This window comes from Schistocerca americana, chromosome 3 (assembly GCF_021461395.2).
Source record: "Schistocerca americana isolate TAMUIC-IGC-003095 chromosome 3, iqSchAmer2.1, whole genome shotgun sequence".
Classification (NCBI taxonomy): domain Eukaryota; kingdom Metazoa; phylum Arthropoda; class Insecta; order Orthoptera; family Acrididae; genus Schistocerca; species Schistocerca americana.
Genome location: NC_060121.1, coordinates 574,049,117 through 574,076,061, shown reverse-complemented (window position 1 = coordinate 574,076,061; position 26,945 = coordinate 574,049,117). Strand labels below are relative to the sequence as shown.

Below are 26,945 nucleotides of genomic sequence, written 5' to 3'. Positions count from 1 at the left end.
AAAAACTTTTAACTCATAATTGAGGTACAAAATACGATAGGCAAAAAAAAGGACCTGTGGGGAAATTCTTACATCAGGCGTAATAGAAAGAGCTCATAGTCATTACAACAGCCATTTGGTTGTCCTGGCAAGAATGAATGGCTACGTGAGGTTTGTCCCACACGTTAGAAAAAGTTAACAAAGTGGAAAGAGGTCACACTGCAAATATATACAAAATCATAAAAGAGCTCGTAAGCCAGAAATTTTGTATCACTCTTAATTTAACGTCAGGATACAATAAAAACGTGACTAGACCCTGAATGGGGACCGTACCCCACCTTTTTACATCACGGATGCAGAATGTTGCCTTTCGGCTTGAACACGTCGGCATTCGTTGGGACCATGGACCGAGTGTTAGGGGACGAATTAAAGAAGAAGATTATGGTATGTGTGGACGATATTTTGATAAGAAGCAAAACGTGGGAGGAACATATGAGGATGTTGAAAGACATATTTGAAAGATGCGCTCTACCAGGTCTTTAATAAATCTGAGTTTAAGCAGAAAGCCGTACCGTTGTTAGGATATCTCATAGACAGGAAGGAATCAGCTCTGACCCTGATAAGCTGAGGAAACAATTAAGATGCTTCTTCGCTATCTAGTTACAGTGTCAGTTCGTCAAATATTAAATAGCGAGACACTTCACAGACTCTTACGAAAAACAGGTGGTCCTGGATGGATAAATGCAGAGATGATTTAAAAAAAAAATTGGTTAGGAAGTTGTTTGAAGCGCCTATATTATCACACCTCAAGGTAACAGAAACTTTTCACGTAGGCTTGGGGTTCCTATTTAATTTGTAACAGTTCTGATGCAAATGCCGTGAAGTGTTTCCTACAGTCTAGAAATCGAGTTGAACTTATGAGGGCTCAAGTCAGTGGAGTGCAGTAGGTGGTATAGCACTTAGCAGCCCCATCAGTCAGACAAATCAGTAACAGCTTGCACTGTACGTGCTTGAGCATTGTCCTGCAAGATGATGGTCAGGTCCTGCAGAAAGTGTCATCACTTATGTCTCTAAGCTGGTCGCAGGTTGTGTTCCAAAAATGAACAGCATCGAACTGCTACAAATTTGTCGGGCAATAGACAGCACCGCTCGAACTGTCAACACAACTGGCACTTCTAAGAGTATCCTTCGCCTTCCACATCGCTGGCAACGGGTTACACACATTGCTAGTGACTACTTTGAAGGTCAGTAAAACTTCACGTATCTATTTTCTACGAGCTGTAAATAAATAGTTGCCACTATTAAAGTTCCAACCCTCGTAATTTTTAACACGATTTATGTCCACTGATGTAAAAAGAAGATTTCCATTCACTACTTCATTCACCTTCTTATGGACTGTTATTCTTACTTTCTAAATTATATTATGTTGTTCGTCAGGGTTCCGCCTATCTCCATATCCAATGTCATCGAAATCTATTCAGCGATTTGGTCGTGAAAACGCACCAGGTAGTTCCTTTCACGTGTAGTATCAGTATGAATAATGAGAATGGAAGACAGAGCGAAGTTCTCAGATTGATAAGTCCTTAAGGTAGGAACGCATTGTATCTTCCGTACAGTTAAAGGTATCCAGGGTGTAACGAAAATATAAGCTTGCTAGCAAATCCTAGATGGCTTTTAGATGATGCCTTGAGGAACATATTGTGAATATGAACTCATCTGTGGAAAATTCATCCAGCGACACCGTGCAGTGTTGTAGCTACAAGAGAAACTATTGCTGCTAGACCATCCACCTCACTTATAAAGCTGATGTACCGCAAGCGGAAATTCTAGAAATGGACCTGAAGGTATTTGGGCCGTTCGATGGCCTCTAACATGTCCATACTTGTCACAACAGATTCTGCCAATTGTAGTGACGGGGCGCTCCGTAGCTCGTTGAGTATTATTATTGGGGATCAGTCCCTATCCTTAATTTGTTACTCAAGGCAACCTCTACAATGAATGAAAGTTGATCAGTGATAACATTCTCTGATGACGCTACTATCTTCTGTAAAAGTGGTGAAGAATTAACCCACTTACTGAATGGGATGAACAGCGAACTGAGAACTGAATGAGGATTGAGAGTCAGTAAAGAAAGTGGATGGTATTAAGAAGCAGTGGCAATGAAATCGGTGACAACCTTAACATCAAAATATTGCCTCACATAAAACACAAATTAAATTGGAAGCATGGTAACCCAAGATAGAGGAAACAAGGAAGATACATGAAAGAATCATTTGCGAAGAGAGCATTCTTTATGAAAGAAAATATGTTAATATCTAGCATTGGCCTTAATCTGGGAAAGTATGTCTGGAGCACGGAATGGTGATCTAAGTGGATCATAGTGTATGAGGAAAAATCGAAAATTAGTTATTCGAGTCGTTTGAAATTTCGTTTAACGGAAAGGCGCTAAAACTTAATAAATTAAGTGAGCTGGGTTGAAGAGATTCTCCGTAGAATTGATAAGGGAAGGAATAAATGTGGAAACACTGACTAGAAGAAGCGACAGGATTAAAGAACATACGTTAAGTCATCTGAAAATAACTTGCATAAAGAAGCCATGGAGTGCAAAAATTTTAGGAAAAGAGAGGGTTCAGAATATACAGAACAGATAATTGAGATATCAGCTGTAGGTGCTACTCTGAGACGAAAAGATTCTCACAGGAGGCTAAAAGAAAGTTTCTACACTTACGATAGTCTTAGTACACTTTAGTATGTGGCAGTCGTACGCAGATCTACATGTGCCAGTTCGTGGCTTCCTTATTAAACAGCGAAGACATCGTTCTGTATGCGAAGGATTGCAGGTTACGAAATAATACCGTTTGATATTCTAATGATAATGATTTGCAGTGCTTTATATGTATCTGGCGAGTGCTGCACCATCATGACCGACACATGTTCTCACTCAATAACAGGCTGTGGAGGCCTTCGGCATTTAATCCACAACATAACCGGTTTGTTGGTGATCGCAACAGCATTTTCCTTTCGCTACCGAATACCAGAGGTTAATATTTACCCCAGGATGAGTACTCGCGTCGGTTACCTCCCACTGACGTTTCTTAACTTTCGACGTAGGCGGTAATGTGAAAAACACGATAAGATTTATTGGTACATAGAAGAAGTAGTGATAATGGAAAGTATATAACATATACTATAGGAGAAAAAATATCTTAACCCAAAGCAGTTGACAGGAGTTGCTGTTCGATACTGTAAATATCGGAATCATTTGAATCTTCGACTTGTGAACACAAAATCACAATGGGTAGGCCGCAAAACCAGAATGCGTCAAGTACACATTCAAATCTACACCAAAGCCCAGGCATACGTTGGAATAGATATTTCACGCAGACCGTTACGTTAATGAAAGAACTATGCCACAACTTTCATTAAACCACTGATAAATCGAGATAAAGAGTCTCTTGTGGGATCTACTGAGGGACCTACGTTATTTTGGTGGGGCGCTGTCTTATTTAATTATTAGGGTTGAGGCAGGCTTCGACAAAATGGCTCAAATGGCTCTGAGCACTATGGGACTTAACAGCTGTGGTCATCAGTCCTCTAGAACTTAGAACTACTTAAACCTAACTAACCTAGGGACATCACACACATCCATGCCCGAGGCAGGATTCGAACCTGGGACCGTAGCTTCGAGAAAATCATGTAGTGCAAGCCCTCTTAAACCTTAATATACTATCAGACTCTGCTGTAATACATTTGTCTCATTTTTTCAGCTTAGTGAAGACATAGATTTCTTCAACCCCACTGACGCACTCGTCAGAAGAATAGTGGAAGTTTCTGATTTACCAGTCTACTACTACGAGTTCGACTATCGCGGGGTGAACGTACCTACAAACGAATGGGGTGAGTTCAAGCGGAGGCCGTACACGAAGATACAATCTGCAACGTTTGTGCCTTGCTCTAAAAAGAATTTGAAAATTTATTTTACACATCACCCGGTTTTGGCTCTGAAGGATATTATCAATGTGGCTATCTCGAGCAACGTGAGTCTATTCTATCTCGCACCTGAATGGATTCATGTTAATTGAGACAGCCACAGCTGCTAACAGCCTTTTGGGTCGAACTGATTGTGCCAAAAATAAATGTGTAGCTAGTGCGGAAATTCCCTGAAGTTGCGAATTCGCTGTGTGTTCATGTGGATAATGTCAAACATGCTTCCACTATTACTTTTAGTTATTTATGGATGTAGTCTGGGAAACTATCACATGATCAGGTTATGAAACTTAGAATCTTAATATCCAGTAAGGAATAATTTTACCCGTTTTATCAGTTTTTACAGCTATGACGCTTTGATGGAAGACTGTGGCGGTTCGGTATATTTTCAGTATATTTTAGCAGCAGCAATTGACTATGGAAAGGAAATTACTGGGAGTTGTGAGGACAATAACGTGTGTTCCACGACTCCTTATAAACCAGAGGATAGACTTTAACGAAACTTAAAACATATATACATATATACAGAGGAGTATATAAGATGAAGATCAACAAAAGCAAAACGAGGATAATGGAATGTAGTCGAATTAAGTCGGGTGATGCTGAGGGAATTAGATTAGGAAATGAGGCACTTAAAGTAGTAAAGGAGTTTTGCTATTTGGGGAGCAAAATAACTGATGATGGTCGAAGTAGAGAGGATATAAACTGTAGACTGGCAATGGCAAGGAAAGCGTTTCTGAAGAACAGAAATTTGTTAACATCGAGTATAGATTTAAGTGTCAGGAAGCCTTTTCTGAAAGTATTTGTATGGAGTGTAGCCATGTATGGAAGTGAAAAATGGACGATAAATAGTTTGGACGAGAAGAGAATAGAAGCTTTCAAAATGTGGTGCTACAGAAGAATGCTGAAGATTAGATGGGTAGATCACATAACTAATGAGGAAGTATTGAATAGGATTGGGGAGAAGAGAAGTTTGTGGCACAACTTGACCAGAAGAAGGGATCGGTTGGTAGGACATGTTCTGAGGCATCAAGGGATCACCAATTTAGTATTGGAGGGCAGCGTGGAGGGTAAAAATCGTAGAGGGAGACCAAGAGATGAATACACTAAGCAGATTCAGAAAGATGTAGGTTGCAGTAGGTACTGGGAGATGAAGAAGCTTGCACAGGATAGAGTAGCATGGAGAGCTGCATCAAACCAGTCTCAGGACTGAAGACCTCAACAACTACAACAATACATATAACACTTACGGTCGGGAATAAAGTATTTTGGGGGTAAGAGTAACGTAGCTCCCATTGTGGTGTGGGAGACTTCAGGAGGTGGACAGAGATAGATTGGAGGAGGAGATCGACAGATAGAGGGTACGCGAAGAGGAACAGGCGGAGTGCAGGGGAAGAGAAGATTGAGAGTAAGAAGGGGGAGAGAGAGGGGGGGGGGGAGGACGAGGAAGAGGAGATAGATGGGGAACGGGAGGGGAAGAAAAAGTTGAGGAAGGTACGGGAAGTGTAGGAGGTACGTAGAAGACGAAAAGGGTTAGCCGGCAGGTAAAAAAGGAAGAGGGTATGAGAAGGTAGGTGAAAGAGGGTGCGAGGTGCACAGCGGAAAGTGTGTAGCGAGGCAAGGGGAAGAACGACGTTATGAGGAGAGAACTGGTAGAGGGATAAGATGCTAAGAGACGTATAGAAGAGTGTTGATCTGAACCTGGAAACAACTGCTTGTGGGTTGTTATTGCAGAGTACTTTTCTGATACGTAAGTCTACATATACATCTAAAAAACTTTCAGCTGCTAATGAGAAATCCAGACGCATTATTGAGCTTCCCGTTACACAAGAAGAAATAGTAGTTTGTGGAGATTCCAGTACAAATATCTTGAAAGGTATGAACAGGAAAAACGAACTAGAATCGTTAGTTGGGTGTTTCGATCTAATTTCAGTGGTCAGTGTAGTTAGTGCTCAGGATAAAACAATGTCTACATGATTGTTAATGGACTATCTGATTAGGATGCACAAATACTGGAAAAGCACAACGCAAAATCTGTCAGCCCTGAGGTATTTGACGCGAAACAATAAAGGTTTATTAATGAAAACAGAGTACAAATTTTGACGAGTAGGTTAAAAGGATTAAAAGAGGTGGTACAACGTTATCCAGAAGATCCGCTTATAAAAAAATCTCAATTAAGCTCTGGATAGTTAAGGGAATTGAATTCGCATGGAAGGCGAAGAGGGAAATTTATACAAAAGCCAGATTAAGTCTAAATCCGACATGATTTGGATACTACACAAATGCTGTAGTATTTTAAAGAAAATCATTAAAGTGTCAAAAGGTTTGTGACAAGCTGGGCTTTTATTTTTAACAAACCTGTTTAGCGAGTGTTATATAATATCCACCGGAATGTGAACATGGTATGTGCTATGCAATCGTAATGGTACTGAATGTAAAACGACAAGCTTTTTAAAGATCAGAAGTTCACAGACGTAACCACTGAAGTTTCAGTTTTACACAATAGCTCTAAACCTGTAGCCCCTAGCGAAAGCGTATCCGAGTACAAAATTAAAATTCATTAGATTTCCTACAAGAAGGGTCCTTCACCGTTTTCTTCTAGGACCCTTAGTTTATCCGTAGAGTGTAAGAGAATATTCGAAATCTCGCCCAATGTTACATGCGCTGTAATTTAGTTGGTTTTTATTCGCCAGTTTGCGGTGGTTTACCAAATTAATAGACCCAATTGTTCTGCATGAATGTGTTCGTCTCCACTTTCTCTACACTACGTCGTAAACAATTATAGTTTAGACCCTGTGTACCTATCGTGACTTTTCATGCGAGAAAGAGGACAGAAATAATGCGCAAAAGCCTTTTCTATAGCCTTCTCTTCACAACTTGAATGGAGAAGACCACGACGATTACTAGGATTACGCTTACCGACTTTATATGCCTCACAATCAGTAATCACACTTCTTATATCTGTATTTAGTGTTGGCCATGTGAGTTGCTCCTAAATCGCCACCATGGATGTTTAGATCCCCAGACGTAATCCAATCAAAGGTTCATGAAAATAGCGAAAATTGGCAAGGACGAGGTCCAGGGCTAGGCGAATTTCTAATTTTCCATCTTAGTCCATTTTTAACTTGGTGACCTGAATTCGTTCAGCAACGTGAAGCCTCTAACACCGGCTACGACTGGTTCCTGATCATGTTTTTTCCATTAAATTAACAAAAGCAAAGGCATTTCGGCTAATACCGTTGAAATCCATGGCCCACCTTCGGTATCATGAAACGATCCCGGATAAGTGTTCTCGACCTCAATCAAATCTGGAATAGAAAAAACAGGAGCACAAATTTATCGAGGCCTCCAGGATCTACTTATTTGACCCCATCACACGCTTCATAGAAAACCAAAAGGCGAAAATGCGGAGAGTCCAACGCTCAGGCACCCAGCTGAAGGCCTCGCTGTCGGTTTTCGACAAAAAATCCTTATTTTTGAGGTAGAACTTAAATTTCTCCTAAGTGTGAAGGACCGCTAACGTTTCTAACTGATAGACGCAATATTTCACTTCAGTTACAGAAAAGGGTCTAGCAGCGTACACGGCTCGTATTCTGTCGCTGTCATGCACTTGAGGAGTACAGCTGTAACCTGCAATATTTCTTTGTGAAAGAGGAAGTGTATCAGTGGCCACCTGCTGACTATCGGTTCACTAAAAACTTTCTGATTATGGCTCAGCTAATTCAAGAGTCAGGCTAACGGGAAACATTTTGTTCTGAATCCTTTGATGCACTCTTGATCAGTTCTGATCCCAATGGTCAGTTTAACTTTAGATGGTTTAACATTTAAGCCTGATACTGCAAAAAAGGCCTTTGCTTAAGTGATCTAAGTCTTCCTGAAGGTTTTAATATTTACTACTACATCGTCAAGTTAATTATGAACACACTCAAGCTCACAACAAAACTGAGCCCAATAAACAGAAGGAACTGCTGCATCTTTCGTTAAACCAAATGGAACTGACTGAGTAAAAATCTATTCCTGTCAGTACAGAATGCTGTCAGAGGTTCAAATTCTTCTGCTAAGGGTAACTGTTGTTTGAGCTGATTAAAGTGTTACACGGTAAAGTAGCGCATCCTGGCAAATCAGGTGAAACAATTGCGTAAGTCCCGCAGGCGAACTAACTGCCAGACAATTGTTTTATTGAGAGCACAGTAGCCTACAGATCGCGCTATTCCCCTTGGGTTCCAGAAAGAGAGATGAAGCATGGGATAAACTGGATGGCCCATTAACTAGACGGATTGCCTTATAATACTTACAGCAAATAATCTGCCAATAATCTGGCATAAAACTTCCACTTTTGAAGTGGATACGTGATTTATGTTGCTTAACAAACGATCACCCCCTTGGACAACTGAGTCTAAGATGGTAACACCGAATGTATTGATCAATAAATCTGGAAGCTGACTGAAAAACCTTAAAAATCTGTTTGGTCTCCGCCTCTTTCAAATGTGGCACTCATTTAATAGGATTATCATCAACGGTATTTGCACCTGGGGTACACGTAAGGTCACAAAATTTGCCAATCTGGTGAGGCTGAATTCTGAAATACAATTTCTTTCCAGAATAATCTAGAATAAGTGTGGTAATTGCAGTAATGTCACAACCTAGCCATGACTAATGTGAATGCATACACTATCGCAAACCTCAGCTACCAACAGTAGCAACTGTCCATTCACGGACAAGCAATGCTGACTGACGAGTTGCAATAGAGAGAATTTTCATGTACTGCAGAAATAAAGTACCACTCCCAATTAAAGATGCAGACGCGCTACTCCCTGAGTCCCATGAGACTCACGCAGGTCCATGGTCAACAGCTGTGCACAAATCGTTCAAATGGCTCTGAGCACTATGGGACTTAACATCTGAGGTCATCAGTCCCCTAGAATTTAGAACTACTTAAACCTAACTAACCTAAGGACATCACACACATCCATGCCCGAGGCAGGATTCGAACCTGCGACCGTAGCAGTCGCGCGGTTCCAGACTGCAGCGCCTAGAACCGCTCGGCCAAACCGACCGGCAGCTGTGCACACAAACGGAAGAGATTGCTTATAAGAGCTCTTAGTCTATTACATTCTTTAAGTTTCAGCGAAATGTTGCTGACAGTTTCAGGTTTTCTTCGGTGATTCCTAAGCATAATGCCGAGAAGGTGGTTCTAATTTGTTAGATACATTGGCAAGTGTCACTTCGCGAGAGTATACTGGTAAAAAATGCTTATTAGTGAGCTGATTCCTAACCCTGCTAGATAAATTCTCCTGAACAACCTATTCAATCTTTCAGTGTCCCACCGATCTGCGAAACCTCAGCAACAACTATACCAAATACACTCCAACTAAATTTAGTTAATGGATATTTTACTTGAAGAATAAGTTAATGAGATACACGCTGAAGCGCCAAAGTAACTGGTATAGAGAAGCGTATGCAGATCCAAAGATATGTAAACAGCCAGAACACGGTGCTGCTGTCGGCAACGCCTATATAAGACACCAAGCGTCTGGCGCAGTTGTTGGATCGGTTACCACTGCTAAAGTGGCAGATTATCACGATTTCAGTGAGTCTGAACGTGGTGTTATAGTCGGCGCACGAGCGATGGGACACATCATTCCCGATGTTGCGATGAACTGGGCATTTTCTTGTACGATTGTTTCACGAGTGTACCGTGAATATCAAGAATCCGGTAAAAGATCAAATCTCCGACATCACTGCGGTCAGAAAAAACTTCCTGCAAGAACGGGACCAACGACGACTGAATAGAACCGTTCAACGTGACAGAAGTGGAACTCTTCCCCACATTGCAGCAGATTTCATTGCTGGACCACCAACAAGTGCCAGCATGCGAACCATTCAAGGAAACATCATCGACAGGGGCTTTCGAAGCGAAAGGCCCTCTTGTGTACCCCTGATGACTGCACGACACCTCGCCTGGGTCCGTCAACACCGTCATTGGACTACTGAGTACTGGAAACATGTTGCCCGGTCGGACGTGTCTCGTTTCAAATTGCATCGAGGGGATGGACGTGTACGGGTATGGAAACAACCAGGGGAGTGTTCAAGCTGGTGAAGGCTCTGTAATGGAATGGGGCATGTACAGTTGGAGTGATATGGGGCCCCTGATACCTTTAGATACTTCTCTGACAGGTGACATGTACGTAAGCATCCTGTCTGATCACCTGCATCCATTCATGTCCATTGTGCATTCCGACGGACTTCGGCAATTCCAGCAGGACAACGCTACACCCCAGACGTCCATAATTGCTGCACAATGGCTCCAGGAACACTTCTCTTCCGCCGGCCACGAAACTCCCCAGAAATGAAATTTATTGAGCGTTCCTGGGATGCCTTGTAACGTACTGTTCAGAAGAGATCTCCAACCCCGTACTCTTACGGATTTATGGACAATTCTGCAGGATTCATAGTGTAGGTTCCCTCCATCACTACTTCAGACTGGTGAGTCTTGGGACAATCTGTAATGTGTGTGGTCTTCTTCAGTTGTCATTAATGAATGAGAAAGTTGAGGGATACGAGATGTTCTAACCGAATGGAGAACCAAAGGGTTTAAGAGTTTTCTTGCACATTTGCAGTAGGTACTGAATCATCGGTAAAGTAGACTGAGGTAATTTATTAAAATTGTTTATATGTCTCTATACCACCACCAATCAACAATTCATCAGCCGATGCTTCACTTAGCTAAGAGGAATCACATATACTATGAAATGATGTGCCTTACGATTCTAATGCTTTACGTACGACCTGCAACTGCATAACCTTACTTTGAAATTCATAAATTCTGGAATTTGTTCCAGATTTGTACTTACTGGCTTTAAATCCTTAACATGATTTCATAAATGGTTAATCTGAATGAGAACTCAGCAAATTTGAGCTTGTGATGGACTACTGGACTAAGAACAGAAAGTTGTCCTGCACACCTGCGAATAAGGTAGAACAAACAATTACAGCAGCACTTAGGTCACTCACGTTCTCTGTGGTTACTTCTAGTGGGCAGCCCAACTCACCATAGAGCTGCACCCACAGCACGGTCACACTACATTCTGGCAGTTGTTGACTGTTAATCTTCAACTGCTACTGCATACTTTTTAAAGCATGAAACCCCTGTCCGCCTCTTTGACTCCTTTGTCAGTCACAAAGGCACCAATATCATGTACTCAGACGAAGGTATTGCATGTAACGATCTAAAAAAAAAAGAAATCCATCGTTGCAACTAAATGAAAGGCAATTTGATTTCTGCCATATTTATGAAATACCCTCACAGGCCTGTAACGCATGTTTGTTTTTATATGCATAATAAATGCATTATATAGTGGTAACAAATGTACTACTCTGTTACGTTTTCTCATGTATTTATCTTCTTTTTCAGATCCGAAACAACTTTTGTAGCACTAGTTTCATGAGGTTAAATAATCGTCTGTCATTACTTACGATTTCCAGTGTTGCTAGCCCACTTGTGTGGTCCTGAAAAGTGTTCATTTGGTCCCCACATAACAGATTTCCGATTTCAAGCGTTTTTCGTGTGTTCAGAGATCTTTCAAATCTGAAGAAAACATGAGAAAACGTAACATAGTAACGCATTAGTAACTAACAGATAATTGATATATTGTATACGTAAAAACAAACATGCATTACAGGCCCGTGAAGGTGCTTTATAAATAAAAGAAACGAAACGAAACGAATGCAGCAAAAAACAAACTGAATTTCATTTAGTTGCAAGGACGGAACATACCTCCATGAATTTTGAAGATAACTGAGGAACGACAGAAATCGGAAAAAACACAACAAATTCATTTAACGAAATAGACGAAATCACGTTTTCAACAGGTTTTTTTTTTTTTAAATTTACACAATTTTGTTGCCATCAGGCTTGACACAAGTACGTAAGAATTAGAATCACATGCTAGACATGCGGTAAAAAATTATAAAAGGTGCAGTATTGCACCTAACGTAGTATAAGCAGTAGCTTCTGTGACCAGCAGTCTTGATGTGAACACCGCCTGGTATGATGATGCATGTTTACGGTTTTTCCAGGGTATTAAACTGGAAACAAAACATTTGACAAACTATCATAAAAACATGGAAACCAGTAAAACATTCACAATAAAAGACATGATAGCAAAAAATTCCAGTCTAACACATAAATGATGATGATATTTTTTAGTTTCGCTATACGTGACACTGTAATCGGAAAAATGTTTCAAAATGCAATCCAGGGGCAGAAAATCGTATGTTTCAAAATGCTGTCCAGTGACACTTGAATTAATCCCACATCTGTAAGCTGCTGGGGTAGGAGAGGCAATTATTTCATAACTTTTAATGAGAAACCCGGTTCGCAACGTTGTATGCCTCCAACATAACGAAAAGGGGAGTGCTCGGCGCGTCACTGTGACCGTGTAAGCAAATTACGATTTATCACAACAGACAGTGCAGTCCCATTAAAAGTTATGAAATAACTGCATGTCCCACCCTCACACCTTGAAGGTGGGGGAGGGGGGTTAACACAGGTATCAGTGGACAGCATTTTGAAACATCCTATTTTCTACCCATCTTGATTTTTCGTATTGCAGCGCCATCTGTTTCGGACCCAAAAATTTTTCAGATAAAACTTGTGAATTTTGTTTCGTAGAATCGAAATCTGGAATAAACCTGAGGATAAGTGTTTAAGATTTCTAAGTTGCTCCCCGCCCTCACACATGGCGTGGGGAGGGGGTTTGAATTTGATACCACTGGCCGTACCCCTCTCAGACGAACAAATTATAACCGTAAATTTTTTGGCTCTCATGTTTGTTTCAGAGATATTTCCATGTCTTCATATATGTATGTATGTAGAAACTTACAAACCCAATAACACAAAAATGACGGAATCTGGATTATAATATATTCTACATGTAATCCCTGCAAAATGAGATTTACATATAATTTACATAATTATTTACATATAATTTTTTTAAATTCTGGCAGTGAAACATTAACGACTATAATTTAAAGCACAACAAGATACAAACAGAAATACAATGATACTGAAAGAGAATATTAACCTGGCCAGTTAAATAGTTTGCTAAGATCAATCTTACAACTACCACGCGCAGAAACGCACAACTCACTCTGCTTTGATAGATGAGAGAGTTAAAAGCATTTGTTATAAAATGTATCTTCCCAAATAAATTTTTCTTTGATACTTCGCTCGTGGTGTGGTGAACAAAGCAGGCAACTGTCACCATATTATGCACAGTTGCAATCAGTTTGCCGCTAGTCAGATCCTTCAGACTACATCATGTTCAAGTCAATGTCTTCTCAGATGCCGTATAACGCTTCTCCAACGGACAGGAACATGGAAACAACGAACCCTTGTGCCTCAAGTTGACGGAAGAGAAGCGTATTCACATTCAACATAAAGAAAACTATGGTATCATTATGAAAACACAAGAATCACAATTACCCATTGTTTTGCTGCCAGTACACTTAAAGCCACTAAGAGAGGATCTCCTGCTTGAATGGTAAACGCTCTATACGTCTAAGCCATCGAGGACACAGAGGATAGTGCGACTGCAGGGACTTATCTCTTGTACGTTTCGCCATGAGCCCCACATTTCCAACTTATTGTCCACATACTACATTTGTAGTGTCCCTGCCCGCTATGCTCATTATTCGCGGCAGTCAATCTACCATTTCCCGTTAGAGTTCGGGCAATATGAGTGCATGCACTGAAGGAGATCATTGGCCGATAAGCCTCATTTATATGAAGATGGCATCTGTTCTTTCGGAACATGTCCGAAAGAATAGATACTATTGGTTATTTTGCAGCTGTCGAAGAATGAAATTACAATGAAATCCAGACCTTTAGCTGCTTACAGGCGTAGATAAATATTAACTGGGACAGTTGAAAATGTGTGCCCCGACGGGGACTCGAACTGGGGATCTCCTGATTACATGGCAGGCGCTCTATAGTGAGCATAGTGGGCAGGGTCGCTACAAATGTGGTGTGTGGACAATAAGCTGGAAATGTGGGTCTCACGGGTAGCATGTCAAAGGTAAGTCCCTGCAGTCGCTCTATCCTCTGTGTCCTCGATGGCTCAGAGGGATAGTGCATCTGCCATTAAGCATGAGATCCCGGGTTCGAGTCCTGGTTGGGGGACAGATTTTCAACTGTCGCCATTGATATTTATCAACGCCTGTAAGCAGCTAAAGGTCTGGATTTCTCTGTAATTTCATTCAACACTTCTTTCGTCTCACTAAGCATCACCAAGTAATGCTGCTCACAGTCCAGAAGGATATCAAGCGAAAATGTTTGTTTTTCATTACTCCCTAAAGAGGGTGAGGAAACTGTTAAAACTGTTTTCCAAAGTGGTCAGCATCTAAATGAAGGATACTGCTCCCAGCGACCTTCACAATCCAAATCCATGTTAACTATAGCTCTGTTCCTTTGTTCTAAAACTGTATTTAGCGTTAAGTATATCTGTGCAGAATTTGCCCAGGGGCACACCACGACATCGTTATTTGCTTCGACTTTACATTGTGATTTCAATGTAGCAAACGGTTCCCATAATGCGCAAACCTTGCGACCTCAGTGACACTTCCGCCACTAGAATTTTACTTAATGAATCAATGTCGGTCAAAGCTGATAGAAGTGATACACAGCCAGTACTCACATTGCCCTCTTGACGTTAACTGAACTGGATGTCCCAGCACTCTGGCAGTGTAGCTGCTGGGTCGCAATGAGCAGTGCTTTCTATAGCTGCCCATAACTGTAAAACTGTTACCGATGTAGTGCACGAACTGACCTCTCTATAAATGACCCATAAATATTCTATGGGTTTCATGTCGGGCGATCAGGGTGGACAAATTATTTGCCCCAACGTCCAGAATGTTCTTCAAACCAGTCACGGACAACTGTGGCCCTGGGACATGACGCATTGTCATCCAAAAAATTCCATCGTTGGGGAACATGAAGTCCATGAATGTCTGCAAATGGTCTCCAAATGGCTTAACATAACCATTTCCAGTCCATGATCGGCTAAGTTCGACCAGAGCATCCAGTCCATTCTACGTAAACACAATGTACACAAGGAACCCCCAGCTTGCATAGTGGCTTGTTGACAACGTGGAACCATGGCTTCGTGGGGTTAGCGCCACAGTGGAACCTTACCATCAGCTCTTACCAACTGAAATCGGTACTCATCTGACCAGTCCACAGTTTCCCAGTTGTCTAAGGTCCAACCGATACATCAGGAGTCCAGGAGAGGCCCGATGAAGTGCTCTTATCAAAGGTTCTTGCGTTGGTCGTCTGCTGCCATAGCCTGTTAACGCCAAATTTCGCTACCCTATCCTAACAGAGACGTTCATCGTACGTCGTACATTCTTTTCTGCGGTTATTTAAGTCAGTGTTGCTTGTCTGTTAGGACTGACAACTCTATGCCACCTCTGCTGCTCTCAGTCGTTAGGTGAAGGCCGTCGGCCACTGCGTTTTGCGTGGTGAGTGGCGATGTGTGAAATTTGTTATTTTCGGCGCAGTTTTGACACAAAGGATTTAAGAATACTGAAATCGCTAAAGATTTCCGAAATGGAATGTCCCATGCATCTAGCTGCAACTACCATTCCGCATTCAAAGTCCGTTAATCCCACTGAAACATTTTCACATGAATCAGCTGAGTATAAACGACAGCTCCGCCAATGAACTGCCCTTTTATACCTTGAGTACGCGATACTGCCGCCATTCGTACATGTGCATAGCGCTGTCCCATGACTTGTTTCACCTCATTATTTATTACACTAAAAACTAAACTCCATCAGAACAGGCCTTGGAAGTCCCAACGGTACCGACCGGCTGCCGTGTCATCCTGAGCCCACTGGCGTCACTGGATGTGGATATGGAGGGACATGTGGTCGCCACACCCCTCTCCCGGCGTATGTCAGTTTACGAGACCGGAGCCGCTAGTTCTCAATCATGTAACTTCTCAGTTTGCCTCATAAGGGCTGAGTGCACCCCGATTGCCAACAGTGCTCGGCAGACCGGATGGTCACCCATCCAAGTGCTAGCCCAGCCCGACAGCGTTGAACTTCGGTGATTGATGCGAACCGATGTTACCACTGCAGCAAGGCCGTTGGCATTTCTTACACTACAAGATGGAATAATAACAAGAACTGGTTTCTATATGTGGAAGCTGCCTGGTATTAAGAAATAACAATAAAATGAAAAAAAATTATACTCGAAGGCTTACACACAGGGAATACTCCAAAGACGTAACAACAATACAATAGGAGTAAGCAATCTAAAATTCAAGATATCTTTTAAAACAGAAAACAGATGGAAGCAGTACGTTAAGTAACCACAACAGGTCCTCAGCACTAAACAACAAATGCATTGTAAGTCTTCCGTGTTTCATCCAGTGAAAAGTCACTTTGGAAGCGTGTATGGAGTCCGCATCCAAATGCTAGCGTAGGTGGTATGAATGGGTAGTATTTCCGAAAGGAAGTGTGCTTGAGCTGTGCTTCTGATCAAACTGGTTCTATATCCAAGAAGGGGTGTGGATACTGGGATATTGTGCTCCTACTGTAAACTCTGTCATCAGTTTTATCAAATGCTGTAAGTGATGAAATATTTACTACCAAGAAATCTGCATTACTGATTGTTGTTAGTGAGTGTGCAAAGAATGAGTAGAAGACGGTAGATGAAGCAATACTCCATCTGCTCGCAGCTTGTGGTCGTGCGGTAGCGTTCTCGCTTCCCGCTCCGGGGATCCCGGGTTTGATTCCCGGCGGGGTCAGGGATTTTCTCTCCCTCGTGATGACTGGGTGTTGTGTGATGTCCTTAGGTTAGTAGGGTTTAAGTAGTTCTAAGTTCTAGGGGACTGATGACCATAGATGTTTCAAGTCCCATAGTGCTCAGAGCCATTTGAATACATCTGTGAGATGATTTCTTCCTCGTCTTGAATTTTTACATTTCCCAAATAAATGGTGAAAGTCATTCTTACATATTCGTGGTATTCTGTGTAGTTATTTACTTTGCTGATGCAACCCGTCATTCAGTACTGTGAACGATGTTGACCGGTAAACGTCTTCGTTTCAGGTATTGAACACGAAGGAGAGCAAGAATTCCTGTTTCTCCACAATAACGGCGACCTTAATTATAACTTGGACCCACAATCCGAAGACGATCAAGTACGGAGGAATATGTGGACCAACTTCGTAAAATATGGGTATGAGTACTTGTAATTACTATTTAGCTTCTGTAGAAAATTTATGCTAACAGAGCAGCTCAGGAGAATCAAAATACTGACTAGTGTATTTTTTAGTAACTGTTCAGGAGTTGGACGTCATTTCTATAATTTGTCGTATTCACGTCTATGTATAATGTTAATATTATATTTATGAAACAAATACCCCAATATGTATTATAGAAATCACCTTATCTGTCTCTTTTATTACTGAGTTGTATGAAAGGCAAATACGTTTTACTTCAGTAAACCTTCTCAGAGAGTAACATTATCAGCACATAATAATCGTAAATTTTAATAATCGTAAATTTTCAGCAAAAAAAATTGTCTCTTATATACTGGAAACCAATAATAATAAATTGAAAGGATACCTGAGTTTATTTAAAATTTTCAGAAGGTGACAAGCAGTGGCAGTTCTGTAAACTGGTTTTTTACGTTACGCAGCCGAAATGCGTTTTGCTTTTCATATTACCTGTGACTAGGAATACCGTCATTTAACATATAGAGCTCACCCGGTTCTACATACTGAAACGTATGTTTTCATCTGCAGTTGGGTGCAATCTCGAAATCTCTTATGTGGACTCAAATACTTTTTAAGACGAAGACTCATTCTACTGTGATATTTTCATTTGCGCTGCACAGTTACACGTGTAAACTAGCGGTCTGTAATATCATTACATCGAGTCGTAGATCGCAAATAAGCTTTGAAGGAAACTTATGTGCTTAGATGTTACGTTAAAAACTACAAAGAGAAAATATACCTGTGATATTACGACGCTGACGATGGGCTGTCAACTGTCGGCTGTGCCATCCTCTGGTAACGACGTCACTAGCTCTCCTGGGCGTAAATGCGGCATGCAGTAACCGGAGGAGATATTTCAAAAATAGTTCTTCTTTTGATCCCATTGCAGTCCTCATGCTAAGAAGTAGAGTTGACAACGTTAACACTCGAGCCAATACGTATTCCACTCAATGGTCGAGTGGACTCTGAATCTAAACCATGCCTGTTGTTTCTGTGTAGTGACAGACATTAACGACGCTAGAGGTTTCTCGGTTTTCTTAACCAGTTCCCGACTGTTCGTGGTGACTCACTGCCCGGATTTCAGCTGGTCTCAACGTCGAGCTGTCAGAGACAGTCGAACAATTCTACGATCATCTCCTGTTGTTGACTTGCTGCCCACTTTGCTTGCCACACTCTAACCACTTATTCTGGAGACATTCCTCTACAGCAAAGCATCAGCGTTATCTGTCGGTATGATAATCTATGTCGCTCATGCCAAAGATTCGACTTTTTCCCAAGTCGAAAAGTTGGAGATAAATTGCACATGCACGTCCCGTGTGCCTACTGTGTTGAGCGCTGGTTCTGATGAGGCGATGCGGTAACACACCCAGTAGATATCGTATTCTCATATAACTCTTCATTTGTAGAAGTGGCTTTTTTCTATGTTGAAACAACGATTAACTTTTAACCACCACCTCGTGCATGGAAATACAGGAGTATCAGTTGGATAGCATTCAGGCTAGGTTTTCTTTCACGACAAGCACCTTCGGATGTGATGTTCATTCAGTTGCACAAGAAGACTTTGCTAACAGTTATCATAAATTGTTTTACCCATTGCGAGATCGCCAACAAGAAAGAAAGACTTCTTTCGCACTAAGGCCATAAGCTCTGAGTAAAACATATTCATCTGTTTCATTCGCTGCGGACGTGGTGTTACCTGTTTCACGATGCTTTAGTTTCGCAATGTCTAGTATTGTACGGCGCATTTTATCGCCAATTATATCTGTAGTTGCTGTTCCGATATGTCGGTCAAGGAAAGTGCGTCCGCCGGCCGAAGTGGCCGTGCGGTTAAAGGCGCTGCAGTCTGGAACCGCAAGACCGCTACGGTCGCAGGTTCGAATCCTGCCTCGGGCATGGATGTTTGTGATGTCCTTAGGTTAGTTAGGTTTAAGTAGTTCTAAGTTCTAGGGGACTAATGACCTCAGCAGTTGAGTCCCATAGTGCTCAGAGCCATTTTTGAAAGTGCGTCCATGAATGAATTGTTGCCCATTTTATAGATTTTATATAAAAAAGGGAGAATTGTGTGACGGTACAATGATCAACATCATTTATTTGAATGAATGCTACGCTACACAGCTACTTCTGGAAGTTGTACAAACGGAGCTTCACATGAAGTCAACATCTGTTTTACGCTACTGCGCAACACATACCAAGAAAACGTCCGCCCCTGGTAGCTGAGTGGTCAGTGCGACGGAATGTCATACCTAACGGCCCTGGTTCGATTTCCGGCTGGGTCGTAGATTTTCTCCGCTCAGGGACTGCGTGTTGTGTTGCCCTTACTATCAACATTTCATCCCCATCGACACACAAGTCGCCCAAGTGGCGTCAACTCGAAAGACTTGCACCAGGCGAACGGTCTATCCGAAGGGAGGCTCTAGCCACACGGAATTTCCATTGTACTAAGACAATGTGAGGAAAACTAATATTCGCATAATCGAAATCTCTGGTCCACACTAAAAACTTTCTACTTCCTCTCGTATGGAACATCTCTGATATACATATAGAAAAAATACAGAAAAATAGAAAACTCGCTTCAGCAATATACTACAAATTGCAGATGATAACATACCAAAATCACGCGTAATCACAGATTCACAGGAACGTTTTCTACAGGAATCCAACCCCTGAGGCGGATCCCGTGGTGTGGGAGCCGTACGACCTGAGCAGCCGCAGCTACCTGCTGATGCAGGCCAACTTCTCGCTCGCATACGACAGGCTTGGCGAGCGAATGGACTTCTGGAACGATAACGTACCACTAGAACCGTCTCCTGGGACCTACTGATGGAGTCACATTGGAAGTCACATGGAAGTTTCGAAACTGTCGTTCAGTAACTCATGGAAGCAGCATGAAATATTTTAAATGTAATTTTTCTAAATAACAGCTGCGTACTAAAATATTTGCCTAGACATTGTTTTTATATTTTGCTGTCTTTCATTCATTTTAACCAAACGTAACTATACTTCAGGCAATTTGTTTACTCCGAAGCTAACGTCATTTCCTGACCGCTTGGATGGACCACTTGAACATATTTCTTCACAGGGAAAAATATCGAAACTTCGGGGTCACAAAACACACTTACTCTAGAAATCCATAGACGCTGATTTCACAAAAAAGAACTCCGCTGTTCTGTGAAGGTGCTCTATTTCTATAGCTGTTTTACGTTCACCAAGAGGGGAAAATTCTAAGATATATACATGAATGGGCTACAGTGTTGGCTGACAAAAGTATTTGTTTCTGTTCCAATTTATATATTACCTGAGTATGTGAATGATTCGATAAAATTACTTGTGTAGCCGCATTCCAAGCTGATCTAAGTAAATTATAGTGCAAAACCACCATTCTATGGTGGTTATATTTTGCCGGAGAAATAAGACCACGTCCTTTCTTGTGGTAGACTCTAGTTCTTTTACTAACGTATCTTCAGTTTACTTAAGTCTTGCTTCCATTATCAAGCGCTACACCAGAACCGCTTTTTTGGTTTGGTTTAAATGGTTCTGAGCACTATGAGACTAAACTTCTGAGGTCATCAGTCCCCTAGAACTTAGAACTACTTAAACCTAACTAACCTAAGGACATCACACACATCCATGCCCGAGGCAGGATTTGAACCTGCGACCGTAGCGGTCGCTCGCAGCTTTTTTGGCACCTTTATCTTTCCCCTGGCCGAAAGGAGAATCTCAGTTTTCTCTTTCAGCCATATGTATATTATTATTATCAGTAACTTCGATGCAGCAGCCGTTATGTTGATTGCAGGAAATCTCTCGTATTTATTTGCCTTTGGTACCTATGAGATATAGTGGATTACATTCTTCTGAAAGCCCAGTGGTCACTAGTCTCGCGAATTCTACACACTAACCTAATAATCGTTCAATGGTTCGGATGTCACAGTTGAGAAATTCTGAAAGAATGGTAGATATTGGTCGTCTGTTTGTGAGTTATCCAAACCTCTGTCAAATTCCAACTCTCATATCTGATCTCACGTGTCTTCCAAATCGACATTTCTCTCCTTGGCGTTTATGACGAAATTACTGTTTACTCTCAGTGTAGACGCCGACGCTTTTAATATTCTCGAACACAATTTTTAGATTTTTAGATGTGGAACATGTCCATCCGACTACCGTTTAGTTTTCGATCTCTTTACATTCTTTTTGCAACCATTTCACTTTAGCTTCCCTACATCTCATATGTATTCCATTTCTAAATGACTTGTATTGCTGTGTTCCCTTCTTCTCCCGAACGTTGTATTGCTTCATTCTTTCGTCACGTCGTTGAAATATTTGCTCTGTAACTCAAGGATTTATAGCAGTTACCTTCCACGTACTTTGATTTGCCAATCTTCAGTGATTTCACTTCTTAGGGACGTCCATTCGTCTTCAACGATTGGCAACTGTGGTATTCTTTATCGCACTATTCTCGTCCTGAGAGATCTATTGGACATCATCATTTCTCAGCAGCTTAGTATCCTACTTACATACACAATGATTGTTCTTTGCGATAACACTGACATAGACAATGATTATTCTTTACGATGCTCTTACACTTCAACCTTCTCTCCATCAGAACTAGTGACGTGAATGTGTATCTGTTGCTTGGGACGTCTTACAACGACTTTCTCATTATTATGTAATCCACCTCGTACCTTCCCAGCCGGCCGGTGTGGCCGTGCGGTTCTAGGCGATTTACTCTAGAACTGTGTGACCGCTACGGTTGCAGGTTCGAATCCTGCCTCGGCCATGGATGTGTGTGATGTCCTTAGGTTAGTTAGGTTTAAGTAGTTCTAAGCTCTAGGGGACTGATGACCACAGATGTTAAGTCCCATCGTGCTCAGAGTCATTTGTACCTTCCCATGCCTGCAGGCCTTCTCCAAGTATAACTCTTATCTTTTGATTCTTGAACAGCATGTTTGCTACTACCTTCTGAAACTGACTTCAGACTTTAAGAAGGCTTCTGCTATCTGTTTTTTTGAAACGGGCCAACATTCTCCCTTGTCTCTGTCCTATTTTCTTCATCTGCTACAGCGATCCAATACCAAATGATTGTTATATACGAAGTTACCTGTTCAGTGCCCTCATAATCTCTCTACTCTTTATTTTCTGCTCGAGACCTCAGGATATATTCCTGAAGTACAGTTGTTGGTGTTCTAAGATGCTACTCCAGGCGAGTGTAAAAATGAATGTGCGCAACGGAAAAGAAAGCGAAAATGAAGATTTGGCTCTGTCTGACTACCCCCGAAGCAGATTTTGCTTTTTAACACATAAATTATATAAATGAATGATTAAGGGAACTAGTAACTACAAAATGATAAATGTTGATTCTGATTTTACATTTATTGTAGATTAAAACCCCTTTTATATATTACAAATGTTTATATATCAATGTCCAATGGACATAAAGAGACACAAATGAATTTCCTAACTAATATTACTGATCAATTGCTCAGATCTGTCCCTTCTTGTAGCTACGCGATCTAATATAAATAACGCGAGATGACTGACATCACCAACGTACCAAACACTAGAAGACAATAGTTTCAATGATGATCTACAGGGGTGTGCAACCTCAGTGGAAATAAAATTTACATGATCACAGCTGTTTAGCATTATATATCTAATAAGCCGAAGCAATTAGCAATATCACTGCGTCCGATGCGTCGGAGTGATGGTTTGCGTACATGTCTGCGACGATGGAAGAACTCTAGCCACAAAATTAAAAAAGCTCATTCAGACGCTAGGACGGCAGAAGGCGGCCCTCTGACTAGTATAATCTAATACTGCCTTCTCTTCTATGTTTTCTACAGACAAGAAACGCGAACTCCCAGCCACAAGGACGGAATTCAGATAACGTCTCTCCGTGAGTATAGGCAGAAGTAGTGCTCTCAATCACTGAACGCTGCGTACCCAACAACGACTCCCTATCCGGAGATGAAGTCCAGAATCTTGTAAGTTCGCAACAGTACAGTGGCTAACCGTTCTAACTATAAAATCTCCTGAGAGCAAAGACAGCAAGACCGTCTGTACCAACAAAAGCTGATACTGACCGACCGTCAAACACGGACGCTCAAAACTGAAGACCACATTCTCTCCACCGCTGGCTTACCAGGAAGCTCGGCTCCCTTCCCTCGTACTTGCAGAAGGCGAATCATATGCTCACTCACTCTCATCTGATACTTTCCCCTCTTTGGGGAAATGTGTAGAGGAGTTTGTCGCCTTTCGGCTTTCACTCCACTTGTTCACTTGTGTGTGTCATTATTTCTGTTCAAATGGTTCAAATGGCTCTAAGCACTATGGGACTCAACATCTGAGGTCATCAATCCCCTAGACTTAGAACTACTTAAACCTAACTAACCTAAGGACATCACACACATCCATGCCCGAGGCAGAATACAAACCTGCGACCGTAGCAGCCGGGCGGCACCGGACTGAAGCGCCTGGAACCGCTCGACCACTGCGGCCGGCGATTATTTCTGTGATTTTTGGGTGTCTGCGTAATGTGATGAATGTTCTGTGTGTGTCTGGTACTTGCCTGAGGTTGGCGAGAGGCGAATCATATTCTCGTAACCACGGAATATTCTCCCTCTCTACATATTCTTCCGAACGCTGGCCAAACATATTTTAATCTTTTGTCGTCCAGCGCGGAAAGTTTGCGAGAAAATAGCTATACCCGTTAATTAGAAATTCATACAATGGTACGCTTCTCGGAGTAAAAATCCTCGGAAATAACCCAGCCTGCGTGATTTCCGAGGTAACGCTTCCTCGTTCCTATCTGTGGCGTCCAAGATTTTCAGAGTTTCTGAAGTATTATCCGGTTACCCCTCCGGCCCCGCTACAACTGTTGCCGTATTGTGCTTCAGCGCTCATGTGCCCCGACCGTCCGTCTTGGGCTACTCTCTGTCTTAAGCAGACCAATACATCTGTGCGGGCTTTTCCACCCAGGGCCTGAGTTACGCCTGCCGTTTCATTTCCATTGGCGTTTCAACATCTGCTAGCACAGGCAATCATTCATCACGCCGTTCCGATAATAAAGACAATCCATCACCTTTCATGCAATAAGCGTTAACAACTATCTACAAGGTGTACGCGACAATGTCAGTCTTCTTTAAATATTCAAATATACGACCTACAACCCATCAAATGATACCTAATTCTGGTTTTAAATCATGGCAAAGTATGTAGATGAGTTCTTCTAAGTGTTAGTTAGCTGTCATATCTGATGAAAATACTCCTACTACTGACGGTTCGTAATAACTGTCTCTTTTCCCGACATCCCTATTCATAACAAAACCTACTACTGTCATTCCATCGTCTGTTGCTGTGGAAATGAACCTCGAATCTTCTAATCAGAAATCCTTATCCATTTCACTTCACTGACTCCTACTATATTGATATTGAACCGCTCGGAAGTAGAACCTACGGATCCTAGAAAGGCTATAAAACCGTGTACAAGAAACTGCTACCGGTTCAATAATTACAAATTTTTGCAAACTTATATTAAGTCCTCCGAGATAGAATACATTGTGGAGATCCTTTTTCAATATTTCTTGATAAACCAAAATGTAAAATATTTGTCGGAAATCGATCAGCCAGTCAAAGATAAGTAAGAGCACTGATAGACTCTGAGAGATAATGACATAACTACGGTCTTCAATTATTAGCTTTACAAGTAGTCTTCGTTTCTGTTTTTGTTCGTCATAAAGTGCAGACGTATTTGTGAAACCTGGTACTAAATTTTTGAAAGTTTATTTGAATAATCACCAGTTTAAATCAAAACGATATCTCCGCGTTTGTCATTATTTATGGAAGCCTATTAACACACTTTTCTGGTCCAGTACGGTTATTATTTATACGAGATGAATACTGACAGCAGCGGCGATCTTCGCGACGACGCAGTACAAAAATGGAGATAGGTGAACATGCCCTTTTCTTCCTTTGTGGCCGCCATTTTCATTTTTTTAAGTTTGATCATTTTCCGCGACACTGATACCTTCATCATTTATCTCTTCCTTAGGGAGTCCTTTTGTTATAGTTTTTATCCGAGTCTTATTTCCATCTTAAAGCGATATTCTTTGCAACGAGGCCACAAGGAAAGGTAAGCCTAAGAAAATGCGTGCGCCTATCTCTCCCGTATATTCGTCATATGCGATTGACTTTTACAGTAATTATAATTTCTCACCATCATCCTCAAATGCAAATGTTATTAGACAGCACACTCACTCGCAATTGTACGAGCCTTTTCTCGTTGCTGCAGCCAGTCTGGTGTTAAACATTAGTTACGTTTTATTAATATTCTGTGGCATAGTTACCACTTGTGTATATTGCTATTGCTGCAACACTGCTTCACCGCTAAAATTATTAGACGACTTTATAATTAACCCTATTTTTCAAATTACTCCACCGGCTGGTGAAATAATCGGAAAGATTAAAAAACGACGGAGAATACGAATTGCAATGGCGAGCGACTGCCATGTCCATTACTGAACCAGTCAAATAATTAAGTTTGAGATTTTTAAGTAATTTTTCCCACTTCCATTATTGTATTTACAACTATTGTTCTTTGTTTCATGCTATGAAAACTCAGTGCCGGATACATATTGGGGGGGGGGGGGGGGCGATCCTCCTCCACCAAACGACGCGCGCAAGAGGTCTTTCCCGCGTCTAGCAATACTTTTTTTTTGTTCTAATAAAACCCCATGTCGTTCCAAGCATGTGTGTCAATTTTTACCTCTCTATCTACATTATTCCGTGGTTTATTAAGTTTTCAAATTTATACTGACTTTTTGATCACCCGGTAGATAGCTAACACATACTTACGAGAAAAGTTGCGGCCATTCTAGTGATCTCGATACGTTATTCTGTTTGGCATTTCTTCGAGCAAATTCGCGAATATTCTATTTGCCGAATAGGAAGGTAGTTTACATTCAGAAGCAGAAATATTATTACGGTAAAAGTAAAGGTGGCTCATGATATATTTAGCGCCCCCTCCTTGAGGTATCCTGTATCCGCCACAGCGCCAAATGCATACTATACGAGAATACCAATACCTTTACCAGTACCAGTATATAAAGCTGAAAATTATTTACACTGAATATTTTTTGGAAAAACGAAATTTTGGGAAAATTTTAAACCATCATCCAGTCAGCCGAGCTACACAAGACAATAAAGGTAGAGTGACAGAACTATTACGCTTCGGTTGGTCGTAAATGTGGGATTCGTGTGTCATTTCTGCGATACCCATTGCGTAGCAAGCATTTCTTCAAAATTTTTCATTTCAGAAGTTTTTTTAGATTTTATATTAGTATTGCACGTAAAGATATCGCAGGATGGCGGACGGATTTTAGTAATTGTGCGCGTTCGTTAAGCACTTGTCTATTGTTCAATCAGATGTACATTTTACAGCCGTGATTTTTATGAGCAGCGCGGCGTCATCTGTGGTTTGTTTAAGGGTGGTGCGGGATTTTCTCAGTAGTGAAGCCTGGTCGTACACTATACAACGAATATTTACAGACCTGGTGAAGCTCAGGTCACAAACTAATACTATGGAGGATACATCCGATGACGAAACTATGTTTCAACCAGTAGTAAACGTCGGTGCGGCTGGTGCCGGCGGAGTTTCGAGTCTTCCCTCGGGCATGGGCGCGTGTGTTTGTCCTTAGGATAAT

The 26,945-nt window shown here is 41.5% G+C and overlaps 1 protein-coding gene across 1 annotated transcript in view; it reads left to right on the top strand.

Moving 5' to 3' along the window:
* LOC124606234 (venom carboxylesterase-6-like) overlaps positions 1-20,071 on the top strand; it is a 97,753-nt gene extending 77,682 nt beyond the window's left edge. The window contains exons 8-9 of the mRNA XM_047138209.1: positions 3,747-3,919; positions 19,903-20,071. Coding sequence (XP_046994165.1) covers positions 3,747-3,919; positions 19,903-20,071 — 342 coding nt within the window. The remainder of the gene's footprint in view (positions 1-3,746; positions 3,920-19,902) is intronic.
* The last annotated feature ends 6,874 nt before the right edge of the window (positions 20,072-26,945 follow it).